The sequence below is a fragment of the Megascapheus bottae genome, chromosome 16 (genome assembly GCF_031878675.1).
Source record: "Megascapheus bottae isolate mThoBot1 chromosome 16, mThoBot2.hap1, whole genome shotgun sequence".
NCBI classification, from domain to species: domain Eukaryota; kingdom Metazoa; phylum Chordata; class Mammalia; order Rodentia; family Geomyidae; genus Megascapheus; species Megascapheus bottae.
In genome coordinates, this window is record NC_143524.1 from 47652364 (window position 1) to 47666729 (window position 14366).

At 37.2% G+C, this 14366-nt stretch overlaps 1 protein-coding gene across 4 annotated transcripts in view; it reads right to left on the reverse strand.

Moving 5' to 3' along the window:
- The window catches only part of Nars2 (asparaginyl-tRNA synthetase 2, mitochondrial), a 106975-nt gene that overhangs the window by 18674 nt on the left and 73935 nt on the right, over positions 1-14366 (reverse strand). For 3 of the 4 annotated variants that reach the window (XR_016538095.1, XM_090348504.1, XM_090348505.1), the window contains exons 7-11: positions 13386-13518; positions 8672-8770; positions 8529-8566; positions 3112-3178; positions 152-289 (exon numbers count right to left, since the gene is read on the reverse strand). Coding sequence is in view for 3 of the 4 variants with exons in the window: in XM_090348504.1 (XP_090204630.1) it covers positions 152-289; positions 3112-3178; positions 8529-8566; positions 8672-8770; positions 13386-13518 (475 nt within the window). In the remaining variant the exon portion in view is untranslated. The remainder of the gene's footprint in view (positions 1-151; positions 290-3111; positions 3179-8528; positions 8567-8671; positions 8771-13385; positions 13519-14366) is intronic. The other variant, XM_090348506.1, reaches the window with a different exon arrangement.

Sequence of the window (14366 nt, forward strand, 5' to 3'; positions counted from 1 at the left end):
TGTTCGAGGTAAGCACTTAGAAAATATTGTCATTTAAAGGATGAAGAGAATAATGGCTATAACTTAAATAAACATGCCAAAAGTTAAATAAAATCAAATGAAGGGAAACCCAGTCTCAGATAATAAAACCCAACTTATTATCTTTCCTTACTGTGTGCTGGGGGCCATCTTCATTATCCCTCATGTAGAAAGGCTTGAGTGCTAGTGGATAATTAATGACAAAGACAGGTATGTTGCCACAGTGCTGGACTAAGTATTTCTCATGTTCAGTTTGTAGATCAGCACCCCACTGTAATGAAAAAAAAAATTGTAATAGCAAAATTACAGGACAGATGTGAAACATTCAATTAAGCATCCCAAAATATTTTCTTTCATTTCTAAGGATTCTGCTACAGGAGGCTCAGTGATATGTGGAGCTGTCTGCTGAGGTTACACAGTTGACTTAAACTAAAGGGACATACTTGTTAATCACAACCAAGGCCTGAAAGGATGAAAGCTGAACCCAGTAGATAAACATCATTCTTTTTGTCCCGCAGCAGCATTCAGCAAGTGAACATACCAACAGGAAAACAAAGCATACTTTCTAAAGACATAAAGCTGTTCAGAACTGCAGTTTTTATTAATACTGCCTAGAGCTTCTCTCCAAGTTACTGTTGCTAAGTCTCAGGAAATTAAATGATGGAAGATAGTATTTCTAATATTGAGTCTATCTCTGGCTAGATGGCTCTTTTTGGTGAATTTTTTAAAAAAAAATCTGAGTCAACTTATATATAATATGCTCTTTGATGGCTAATAGCACTGTTGAGCAAATTCTACTGTGCTTATCAAATTCTAGGTACAATGGTAGGTACTAAATTTAGTAATACAGAAGCAATTATAGTTTCCAACTTCACCAAGGTTCCAGGATGAGAGACAAAGATTATATTTAAAATTACATAAAAAATTGGTCACAAATAAAATAATAACAAATTATATTAAAACACTTATAAGGGTTAGGAGGGTGGCCTAGTGGTAGAGTGCTTACCGAGCATGCACGAAGCCCTGGATTTGATTACTCAGTATCATACACACAGGAAAATCCAGAAGTGATGCTGTGGCTCAAGTGGCAGAGTGCTACCTTTTAGCAAAAAGTGTCCAAGGACAGTGTTCAGGCCTGAGTTCAATGCCCAGGATTGGTAAAAAAAATAAAAAATAAAATAAAAAAAAAATCCCCAAATCAAAAAACCACTTGTAAGAACATCTGATAAGTAGGGACAGGACTGGTGTAAGAGATGGTTTGAAGACAAAGGTACTAAAGATACTATATACTTCAAGCTTGCTTGGCTGTCACTCCACCACTTGAGTCATGCCTCCAGCCCTCATTTTTAAGAGTACTTTAACCTTAAAATTTCCCTACATGTAATAGTTAAGCACAAAAAACTTACACAATAGTCCTTGATTTTATAATGATAAATAAAACTATTAAAATTCTCCCATCAAATAAGGTATACAAAAATAGCTTGCTGGTACTAAAGAATTATGAATAGCTGAATAGTGTCATGAATGGATAAAGGGAAAAATGTTAAACCAGTATTGTATCTTCTCCATTTCTATTTTGATATCAATCAAAACGTACTCTAATACATTTATGGGCTGGGAGTTTGGCCTAGTGATAGAGTGCTTGCCTAGCATGCACAGACCCAGGTTCGATTCCTCGGCACCACATACATAGAAAAAAGCTGGAAGTGGTGCTGTGGATCAAGGGTAGAGTTTTAGCCTTGAGGAAAGTCCAACGACAGTGCTCCGGCCCTGAGTTCAAGCCCCACAACTGGCAAAAAAAAAATTAGCCTATTGGCCTATTATTCATTTAGTTTAAAAAAGAGAGAAGCCAATATGTTTATGTACATATATCTGTTACTATCTATACAATAAAGTAACAGAGAAGGCAGAAGGCAGTTTTGCAGTAGGCAAAACATCATAGAACCAAATAGCTTTTCTGAGACTATATTCTGTGTGTGTGTGTGTGTGTGTGTGTGTGTGTGTGTGTGTGTGTGTGCGCGCGCACATGCATACTAGTTCTGAGGATTAATTCAAGGCCTGGGTATTCTCCCAGTGATTTTTGTCCTCAAGGCTAGCACTCTACCACTTGAGATACTCCACGTCTAGCTTTTTGGTGGTTACTGGGAGATAAGAGTCCCTGCCTAGACTAGCTTTGAACCATGATCCTCAGATCTCAGCTTCCTGAGTAGCTAGGGTTACAAGGTGAGCCACCAGCAACTGGCAAGAGTCTCAACTCATTATGTATAAAAATAGAGCTCTGAAGTCACCTAGAAACCCCAAAAATGCCAGGCTGGCGATATGGTTTTGTTGGTCATTGTCAGTTGTGTGCAATCATGCTGTTGTTGAATTTAAGTCCTGGAATCAGGGGGAAAATTTTTCAGAGAAAACAAAAATCCATCATGGGGTAGAACCATGGTTGCCAAATGTTGGGCTAGGGGAAATGTAGAGGTGGTGAAAAAAAGGCATAAACTTTTAGCGATTACATGATCAAGGCTAGGGATATAATATGCAGTGCGGTTGTGACAGATGTGTTCATTAACTTGATTATGATTATTATTATACAGTGTATACATATATCCAACAGCTATGCTGCATACCTTAGATTTACACTTTTTATTAAATAAATTAAAAAATACAAGACTTCTTTATAAAGAGCCATTTTGAATGGCATAATTAAAAAACAATGAAGTTTGATGACAAAGAAACATGTTTAACATGTTGTCTAAACTAAGTTAATTATAGAATCTGCTTGCTTTAACTATCACTTTTAAAAAATTTTCATAATGTACATTAGGAATGACTGACATTCTCAATTCTACAGTAATATTCTGTGATTACTAGGATTTTTTTTTTCTGATTTTCATTTTCCTAAACTGGGAAACTCTTTTTTAATAACCTGCTACTAGAGATAACACAATTCTAGTTCAAAATTATTTCTCAATCTTAAGTATTTTAAGAAGGTTCAGCGAACAGTAAACAAAGCCTATATACAGATGAGCTTATGAAAGGAAGGTTAATATGAAGGATTCTTAATGAAGTAAACCTCTTCCTCCCGACCCCCAACCCCTTTACCTCAGGAGTGAAGGTGAAGTTCTGGGATGCTTGCTTTAAGATCTCTACTGCTTCTGTATAAGAAATGCTGGGAAAATAAGCAGCAATGTTAATACAATAGGGCTGTTCTTACCTAGGCCATCTCTAAAGCCATTTAGAAAAGCCAATTTTATATAGTCTGTGAGGTCATTGAAAAATTGAGAATTAAATCTAATTCAATACTACGAAATCCTGATTTGCATGAAATGACGATTTAATAACCCTACTACTGATTGGCTTTCAGTGTATATTGAGGAGCTTCATCTTTTCAGCAATTACTTTCTCTGAATCCATGCTGTTCCAACGTTCTAGTAATAAAAAGTATCAAACATTGAGACTAACAGTACAAAAGCTGATTAGTGGCGACTGGCTCTGTTGGGGAGCAGCAGCTGTTGTGGGTGGTGTGTCCAAATAATTGGCAATTCTCTGCCTCTTCATCTTCAGTAACAAGTCAGAATGTAGATTTTCGTGAAGACTGACTGGTAAGACCATCACCCTGGAGATGGAACCCAGTAATGCCACTGAGAATGTGAAAAAGAGGAGGATAAAGAGGGCATTCCTCTCGACCAGCAGAGGCTGATCTGTGCAGGCAAGCAGCTGGAAGATGGCCGCACTCTTTCTGACTATAGCATTCAGAAAGAGTCCATCCTGCATCTGGTTCTCTGTCTCAGGGGTGGCTATTAGTTTTACAGTCTGCCTTCGCAGTGCCCAATGGTGGCATTATTCAGCATTGTATCCATTTGCCCCCATTTTAAGTTTAGAAATTAACCAGTTTCAATAATAGCTGAACCTGCTCAAAATGTTAATAAAGGCTTTGTTGCATGATAGCAAAAAAATTCAAAAGCTATCATTCAGTCTTTCATTTATCTATTTAATAAACATATATAAGCACATATTAAATGCTAGACTTTATTCTAGGCAATGGAAACAAAAATTTTTTAAAAGCCTCTAGCGACTCAGGAGGCTGATCAAGGTTCAAAGCCAGCCTGGGCACAAAAGGACCTGAGACTCTTATCTCCAATTAACCACTAGAAAACAAGAAGTGGGGCTTGGCTCAAGGGTAGGGCGGTAGCCTTGAGCTGAAGAGCTCAGGGACCAAGGCCCAGGCAGAGCTCAAGGCCCAGGCAAAGCTCAAGCCCTATAACCACCCCCCCCAAAAAAAATAAGCCTCTGCTTTCAGGAAGCCAAGATTCGTGTGTGTGTGTGTGTGTGTGTGTGTGTGTGTGTGTGTGTGTGTGACTGTCTTTGTGTGATATAACCACATAGTTAAAAAAAAAAGATCAGTACGTGTCAAAAGTTCTCAACAGGGCTGGGAGTTTGGCCTAGAAATAAGAGTGCTTGCCTAGCATGCACGAAGACCCAGGTTCAATTCCTTGGCACATACATAGGAAAAAAAGCTGTAAGTGGTGCTGTGGCTCAAATGGTAGATCTCTAGCCTTAAGAAAACCCAATGACAGTGCTCAGGGCCTGAGTTCAAGCCCCAGGACTGGCAAAAAAAAAAAAAAAAAGGTTCTCAACAACGGGGTGTGAAGGTATGTACATGTATTTCAGCTACTCAAAAGGCAAGTCAAGAGACTGAGGCAGGAGGACCATTTGAATTCAGCAGCTAGAGACCAGCCTAGGCAAAACAGGACAGGAAGACCCTTTCAAAAAGAAAAAAAAAAAATAGAGAATATACCTTCCTTCTTTCTCTGATCACAGCCACCCAGTTTCTCTCTTCTCACATTTTCATTGTTATAGACTTCTTGTGTATCCTTTCAGAAGATTTTATGTATATATACACAAATAATATATAATCACTTTTTAGTAAATGTTTGCTATTGCATATATACAATATGTACTTCTTATACTTTATTTTATTAAATAACATTCTTTGCAGATCTTTGTCAGTATATAAGGACTTTATTTTTGGATTTATTATATAGTATTTCACTTTGTGGATATATCATAACAAGTTCTGTTGAGGGTATTTCTGATGATTCCAATCTTTGACTACTACAAAGCATAACTATAAATGTATTTAAAGTAATTAGAAATAATTCTTAAACACTAATTTTGCACAGGAAAAATTAAGAATTATTAGATAAAAAGCTATCAATTTTTATATATCTGAAAGATATTAAAAACGATATGGTAACTTTTAACAAGGCAATAAAATATGCTTATCAATCACATATAAAATGTTAATTTCCTTGCAAATTTTGTATATTTTTTAATCTAAAAACTTTCTCAAGAACTTTGAGCTAAAAAATAATTTACTCTTGGGGCCGGGAGTTTGGACTAGTGGTAGAGTGCACGAAGACCTGGGTTCGATTCCTTGGCACCACATACATAGAAAAAAAAAGCCAGAAGTGGTGCTGAAGCTCAAGTGGTAGAGCTCTAGCCTTGAGAAAGTCCAAGGACAGTGCTCAAGCCCTGAGCTCAAGCCCAGGACTGGCAAAAAAAAAAAAAAAAAAAAAAGGAAAAAAAGAAAAAGAAGAAAAAAATAATTTACTCACACAAACTTATAATCGGAGGTAAAAATACCTATACAGTCACAGTGTCAGCTCCCGAGTCTGCACTGTGTCCCTGGCCGGTCAGTTCACCATCTACTTCCCCAATAAATTCACCTTTTTATATGAAAAAAAAACAAAACAACTCTATACACATAGATATACATACATGTACAAATGGACAAACTAATGGTGTAATTATATATACCCTATATTCTATACTACAAAGCTCCCCAAACTATGTTTTCATTGATAACTTTTTAGATGAAAATTCTATTTAAATTAAAATCTAGTATTAAACAGGGGATTTCTACGTGGTGCTTGGAAGTGGTAGCACTAATAATTTAAAAGTGAGTACTTACAAAACAGCAGCTAAAGTTTAGAGATAACCAGTTACCTGTCAAGGATCACTTGTGTAAAGTAACTCATAACCCCTGATTTTTGAGTCCAGATTCTAAGCATTAAACATCACTTAGAGTTTCATATATACAATTAAAAGAAAAGACAACAGGCCCTGGGTTCCACTTCTAACTCTACCACTTACTAGCAATCCTATCACTTTAGAACTTAGTGAAAATATATAAAGTGATGGTACTCACTAGACACTGTGTTAAAATGAATTATACAACTTGTGGATGGGATGGGAGGGAAAACTGGGAAAGAGTGAGAGAAGGGGCGACATTGTCCAAAAAGAAATGCACTCTTTGTCTGACTTATGTAACTGTAACCCCTCTGTTTTTAGCATTTTCCTTTTCTGCCAGTCTGGGGGCATGAACTCCGGGCCTGGGCACTGTCCTTGGACACTTTTTGCTCAGGACAAGCACTCTACCACTTGAGCCACAAGGCCACTTTTGGCTTTTTTTTTTTTTTTTTTTTGGTACTGAGGAATTGAACCCAGGGCTTCTTGTGTGCTATCACTAGGCTATCCTCCTGGCTCTGTTTTTAGTGTTTTCGAGTAAGAAAAATTCTTTTTTACAACTAGAATAATGAAAACAGATGATGGATTTTGCAGTGTGTTACAAACATTAAAATTTTGCTGGGCATGGTAGCTCAAGCCAATAATCCTTGCTTTTTGGAAGGCAGATTGGGGGGATCAAAAATTGAGATAAGCCTAGACTTCTTTTTAACTCAGTTACTGGCTGAGCACAGTGGTTATTCCAGATACCAGAGAAACACAATGGCTGAGTACAGTGGCTTTGTGCTTGTCAACCTTAATGATAAGTAAGAGGAATACAGCTCAGGCTGGCCAAGGTACAAAGTGAGACACCACCTCAAAAATAACTAATGCAAAAAAGATACTCAAGTACTATACTGCCTGCTGAGCAGGCAGTTCAAGGCCCAGTGCTGTTAAAAAATAATTTATAAAAAGTGTTTGTATTTGTAAAGTAAGATTAGACTTTTTTTTGGGGGGGGATGGGTAAGGGTCTCTGGGTGGGAGTATGAGATGGTTCTTTCTGTCCCTGAACTTTTTCCTGAGCTGCAGCTCCACTTCTGGCTTTCTGGTGGTTAATTAGAGGTAAGAGTCTCATAGACTTTCTTGCCCAAGCTATCTTTGAATCATGATCCTCTGATTTCAGTTTTCTGAGTACTTAGGATTACAGGTGTAAGCCAGGTGCCCAGTAATAGGTTTTTAAAAAATAACATTGGCATATTACTGTTTCATTATTAAGGAACAGTAATTCCTTAAAATATCTCTTTTGAAGATAAATATTTCCTCCCTTCAACTCTTCTTAATTTAGGGCAATGCTTTCAAGTTCAAATTACAGTTCTGAAGCTGGATATCCTTAATGGCCTTTATAAAGTCTCTTTAACTAGTATTTTTCTTTTCTTCACCTTCCTGAGTAGTTAGGATTACAGGCATGAGCAACTGGCACCTGGCATTTTTTTTCTTTGTGCCAGTACTGTGGCTTGAACTTTGGGTCTGAGCATTATACCTGAGATTTCTTGCTCAGGGCTGACATCTACCACTTGAGCCATGGCTCTATTTGCATCTTTTTTGTTTTAGGGGTGGTTAATTGAAGCTAAGAATCTCATAACTTTTCCTGCCCGGACTGACTGTAAATCTCATTCCTCAGATTTCAGCCTTCTGAACAGTTAGGAATACAGGCATGAGCTACTGAGGCTTACCTTAGAATTTTTCTTGATGCATGTAAACAATAAAAACTTACATTTCATTTTAGAAATAGTTTTCAAGATCTTTTGTGCAAACAAGAAAAAAACTCTGTACACCAAAAACTACTTTCATATTTAAATTTTTTTCATGGTTAAATGAAGAAAATTCATTATTCTAAAGCAGTTTAATTATGTTATATCTCTATTTCTGCTTCATACAGGTAAAATACAATTACTAAGCTGAGTGTGGTGGCTCATGCCTATAATCCTAGCTACACAGTAGATTGAGATCTGAGGATCACGGTTCAAAGTCAGCCCAGGCACTAATGTCCAAGAGACTCTAATTTCCAGTTAACCACCAGAAAACTGGAAGTGATGCTGTGGCTCAAGGGGTAGGGTGGTAGCCTTGAGCTGAAGAGCTCAGGCCCTACCCTTGAGTCAAGCACCACTTCTCATTTTCTAGAGGTTAGTTGAAGAGTCTCAGGTCCTTTTGTGCCTGGGCTGGCTTTGAACCATGATCCTCAGATCTCAGCCTCCTGAGTAGCTAGGATTGCAGGCGTGAGCCACCCGTGTCGGTGCTGGTATCTTTATCTTGTTATAATTTATTAGTTTATTTATTGAGAACATACTGATTATCAACTATGAGCCAGATACAAGAGCTATAAAAATAATTATATTTGGCTCTTGCCTCAAATCAAAGGAGTATGATAAACATATAACAGAATATCATAATTCTACATGATACATAAAGTAATTATGTATTGAGTAATGGACAGGGAAATAATATCTACTTACGTTAAGAAGTTGTTTTTTAGCATGTTTTCTAATCTGTCCTTGGTAAAACAAAAAGAGAAATCTTTTAATGTAATTATATTCATTTTAAGTATTATCATAACTAAATAACAGTAGTATTGCTTTTTACCCACAAAACTAATTACCTTTTGGCCAGGAGCTATGTATTTGTGACAGAGTGCAACATCTTCAGGACAGTTTGAAAGAATCATCATTGTTGTAGCCTTGAAGAGTTCCTCCATAACCTAAGGGAGATAAAAAATGGAATTGTCTGAAAAAGTGAGTAAATTCTTATAAAGACCTCTTTAGGCCCCAGATCTGAGGCTTTATATCTCTATGTTTCATCAACTACAAATCCATTAACATGGTTAATTCCTGAATGTACAACCATGAATTTGATTTCTTCTGTGAGAAAAACTTGATACCGTCTTAGAATGTTGTGTCACTGATGTCTATATTGGTATGAAATGTGAAATGAACAACTACAGCTGGAAAACCTGTTTTTAACATATTTTTAGACATAGGACAATAATAATGGCTAGTTTTCAGGGCTGTCTTGACAGTTAAAGGACATAATCCATAAATTAGAAATGGCTTTGTGTCTGGTTCAGAGAATCACCAAGTACCCATTGCTACAAAGTGCAAGAACACTGCTCAGTGGTTCATTCAGTAACTCATACCTAAAAGCAAACTTTAAAATGAATGAAGTAGTATCTTTTATGTAAATACTAAATATAAATAGCTAAAGTATAAAATAAACATAATATGAACTAGTCTGTAAGAATTCATTCTACCAGTGGTATTCTTAGAAAACTCATGGAAGAATTTTTTTAGACAAAAGTAGTAATGGGAATTTTTCCTGAAATATATGTAATTGAAACTAAAATTTGGGCATAGCTTAGTGGTAGAACAGATGCTAATAAGCAATCATGGGGTTCTGAGTTCAGTCCCTATGACCTCAAATAATACCACAAAACCCTAAAAGTGAAAATCATTGTTTGAAATCACTGAGGTCCCTTTTAAACACTAGACAATGCACTCATATTCACATACTTACAAGGTATAGGCTGTCTCAAAGGGAGGGCTGTTCCTTCTATCTACTGTGTAGCTACTATATCCTATCCAGGCTGGACATAGTAGAGGCATGACTGTCTACTGAAATAATTTTATATGATTAGATGTGGGAAAATACGTAAGTACCAAGTGACAACCAGATATATTCTATGATGCTTTTGTCATTTTCAGTGAGATTCAGTGCTGACTGCATTCCTGGCTTACTCTTTTACCTTCTTTTACTATTGTTTCTTATCCTTCTACCTAACATGCATCCAATACAGTGAAAGAAATTGTGAGCATATGAGTTTCTAAGGTACTGATTATGAAAAACAGTGATGATGACAAATTTTGAAGAAGTTGGAATCCAAAGACTTGAACAACAGTAAAGATAAAGTTGAGGGAAATAAGCAGAGCTTCAAAATTCTCTCCCTTCCTCCCTCCCCTACCTCGCTCTCCCTCTTTCTCTCTCTCCTTCCTACCTTCCTTTCCTTTTTCTTTTTCTGAGGGAGCAGGGGGAGAGATAAAAGATCATGCTATGTAGTCCAGGCTGGCCTTCATCATTCCCCAGTTTACCTATTGGGATTGCAGTTGTGTACCATCATGCCTGTTGAGGCAGAATTTTCTAAAGGCTTTTTACTCTAGGATGAGGAGACATGTTCAACTGTAGTTTAAAAACAAACAAACAAATAGAAGGTAAATTCTTAACAGAAGCAAAAAAATAAAAAAGTTTTAAATTCTAAGTCAGTGAAGGAAAGCAGGGAACAAAATCAGATGAATCCAATGGAGAGAAATAACTTGATGAAAGAACAATTGGAGGCTAAGAATTTTATGTCTTGAGCCTCTATCCCCTTCCAGCACAGCAGTGAGACAAATACATTATCAAGTAACTGAGTGATTAATGAAGGGTTGTATCCCTCAATCATTGAACAAAGCCGACATAAGGAGGGAGAAAGAACACCTGCACTGGATGGTCTGCCTGCACTGCTGAGCAACACAATATACCTACCTATAAGGGGGAGATTTTGACTAGTGTTGCTAAATTGATGTCTTTTCAAAAACTTTTAATTTTATTGTCAAGGGTATGTACAGGGATTACAGTTACATTACATATGTAAAGTAGCGAGTATATTTCTTGCCTAACATTGTTATCCTGTCCCTAGTTTTTCTCCCACCATCCCTCCTCCCCGAATCCTCCTCCACTTAGTTGTAAAAGTTCATTTCCAACATATTGTCTTGAGAGTGTCTTTTATGAGCAGTACATTTTGATTTGAAAATGAAAATCACTGACTCTCCTAACATGTTCACACTAGGCTCTATCAATACACTTGAAGAAAACAGAAACTTAACTTAAGAATGAACATAAGTGCCTGAAGTTCTGAAAATGTATTGCTCTAAGAAAATCTTATGGGGCTAGGAGTTTGGCCTAGTGGTAGAGTGCTTTCCTAGCAAGCACAAAGACCTGGGTTTGATTCCTCGGTACCACATAGAAAAAAGCCAGAAGTGGTGCTGTGGCTCAAGTGGTAGAGCTCTAGCCTTTAGAAAACCCAAGGACAGTGCTCATACCCTGAGTCCAAGCCCAGGACTGGCAAAAAGGAAAAAAAGGAAGAAAAAGAAAACTTTATTATCTAGAGCACTAAAAACTAATAAACATCAAGTGGAAAAGGGCAAAAGACAAAATTATACTGATATGAGGATGATATGAAATATGCACATGGAAGGAAATTAAATGTGAGTGGTGTTCAATGCAATTTAAAAGCATGCTGGTATCTCTGTTGTTTCTTACAGTGGAAGTAAAATATGCAGTAACCTCAACATAAATACCTTCTAACACTTAAAATGTGTTGCTCAATTGGATTAAGTAATAGTTGGTAAGTTATCAGGGGAAAGAGCTTTTACTATGACATTTTAACCATATTTAACAGATTGTTCTTTATCAAGGTAATTTTATTTCTGTGGATATAATATAATTTGTAATGGAAGTAAAAGAAAAGCAGAAGATTACTTACGAGGGAGATTTTTGTCTTCTATCTTCAGAAAAGAAGTTTATATTCTAATTGCACATTAACAGTGAGTTCCAAAAGTACCACCAGTGGAGTGCAATAACTGAAGTAGAAAAACCTGAATATTTTCATCTGATTTATATGCCTATTTTTTACTATCATTATCAAGGCCATCATTAAGATTCACAACATAAGTCAGATGACTATTTTATTTTATTTTATTTTGCCAGTCCTAGGGCTTGAACTCAGGGCCTGGGCACTATCCTTGTGCTTCTTCAAGGTACTTCTAACACTTGAGCCACAGCACCACTTCTGGCCTTTTCTGTGTATGTGGTACCGAGGAATCGAACACAGGGTTTCAAGCATGCTAGGCAAATGCTCAACCACTAGGCCATGCTCCTGGCTTGTGCAATTACGTAATAAACTATTCAAACTGATAAACCTTTTACTTTGGTGGTATTGAGTGTTGAACTCAGGGCTTGAACTTAGGGCCTGAGCACTGTCCTTGGGCTTTCTCAAGGGTAGAGCTCTACCACTTTAGCCACAGCACCATTTCTGGCTTTTTCTGGGTACCCAGAAATTGAACCTGGGTCTTTGTGCACACTAGGCAAGCACTCTACCACCAGACTAAATTCTGGCCCCCTCGGGTCTAACATATTTTTGCCTGGCTTGTTCTCAGGCTGAAATTCTTTCTATGCCCCCTCATAGCTGGGATGAAAGGCAACTACAATGCGTAGTTTTTTTGTTTTTTGTTTTCTCCCGTCCTGGGGCACAGTCCTTGAGTTTTCTCAAGGCTAGTGCTCTGCAACTCTTGAACCACTTCTGGCTTTTTCTATGTATGTAGCACTAAGGACTTGAACCCAAGGCTTCGTGCATGATAGAAAAGCAATCTATCACTAGGTCACACCAATACTTAGCCTTATTTTTTTTTTTTTAACGAGTCCTTGGGCTTGAACTCAGGGCCTGAGCACTGTCCTTGGGCACAAGACTCTACCACTGGAGCTACAGCACCACTTCTGTCTTTTCTGTATATGTGGTACTGAAGACTCAAATGCAGGTCTTTGTGCATGCTAGGAAAACACTCCAGCACTAGGACAAACTCCTGCCCCCCTTAGCTTTTCTTTTTCTTTTTTTTTTCCCCCTGAGCTGGGTTTGAGCCATGATCTTCTTGATCTCTGTTCCCAAATAACTGTGATTAATAGGCATAGGTAACTGGGTCCAAACTCAAGCTGGGATACTTCTGAGAATAAAAACCTTTTATTATTTTTAAATGTATGAGCATGTTAAGCATGTGTGATGTATACATTATGTAATACTTGTATATAGTTATCCTATTGTGAAATAGGATAACAGACCTTCTGGCTCCTAATTTTGGCCTTCCTTATTTTTTTTAATTTAATTTTATTGTAAGGGTGATACACTGAGGAGTTATAGTAGCATAAGTAGGGTAATGAGTACATTTATTGTTGAGTATTGTTATCCCCTCCCTCATTTTTCTCCCATTTAGTTCCCATCCCCAAACTGTAAAGCTCATTTCCAACATAGTGTCTTGTAAGTATTGCTGTTGCATTAGTTCATACTCTGTCTCACCATTTTATTCTCCTTTCCTTTCCCAAATCAGATAAACATATATACAAGACACAGGGTACCAAAACTAAAAACAGTGACAATAAGGGATAAACCAAAGGAAAAAGAAATAAGAAATAAGAAAAAAGAAAAATCCTATTAAAACCTATAAAAGTCTGGGATGAAAATATATACAGAAGTATTTTAACGCCACAGATACTTGAAAATTTGTACCTACCTGCATGAGATCTTGAAGGGTCTCAGTGAAAGAAATCTCTGCTTCTACCATATAAAACTCTGCCAGGTGTCTCCGGCTCTGGGAGTTCTCAGCTCGAAATGTTGGACCAAAAGTAAACACTTGAGTAAAAGCTCTGCAATTCAAGATTAAGAGGATGAAAATAGGATTCTTATGATAAAGTAAAATACTCAGTGAGGTCTGATGAAAAAAAGAGTTTTGTCTCTGTCATGTTAACATGCCCATATATATTAGTAACTCTCTTTACTGGGTGATGATCAAGTTTCATTGAAAAATATTACATTTACAGTAACCAATTTACAAATACTTTTCAAATACTCTAGTTTTCTAAATATAGAAATATAACCACTTCTGGGCACAGTGTAGCTACTGCAGCTGCCCAAATAGCAGGCAATTGCATTTCATAGCAATCAAGAGCAAAGTAAAGGAAAAAAAAAGCCACAGCCCAAGAAACCACATAGACAATCCAATTAATAACAGTGAAAACCAGAATTTCATGCGGATAAGTTGGGCTTTCTTTCTTTCTTTCTTTCTTTCTTTCTTTCTTTCTTTCTTTCTTTCTTTCTTTCTTTCTTTCTTTCTTTCTTTCTTTCTTTCTTTCTTTCTTTCTTTCTTTGTGGGTCATGGGGCAGGTACTCTGAACCTGGGCGCTGTCCCTGAGCTCTTCAGCTCAAGGCTACCACCCTACCCCTTGAGCCACAGCCCCACTTTCCATTTTCTAGTGGTTAACTGGAGTTAAGAGTCTCGTGTTCTTTAGTGCCCAGGCTGACTTTGAACAGCGATCCTCAGATCTCAGCCTCCTGAGTGGTTAGGATTACAGGTGTGAGCCACTGTGCCCAGCTCCATTTATTTTTTAAATAGTGAAAAAAATGTCAGATATGCATAGCATTAACATTACTCCCAGCCTACCCAAGTCTTGCAGAACAATTTATATTTTTCAACCAATGGTGAATGCATGCCTAA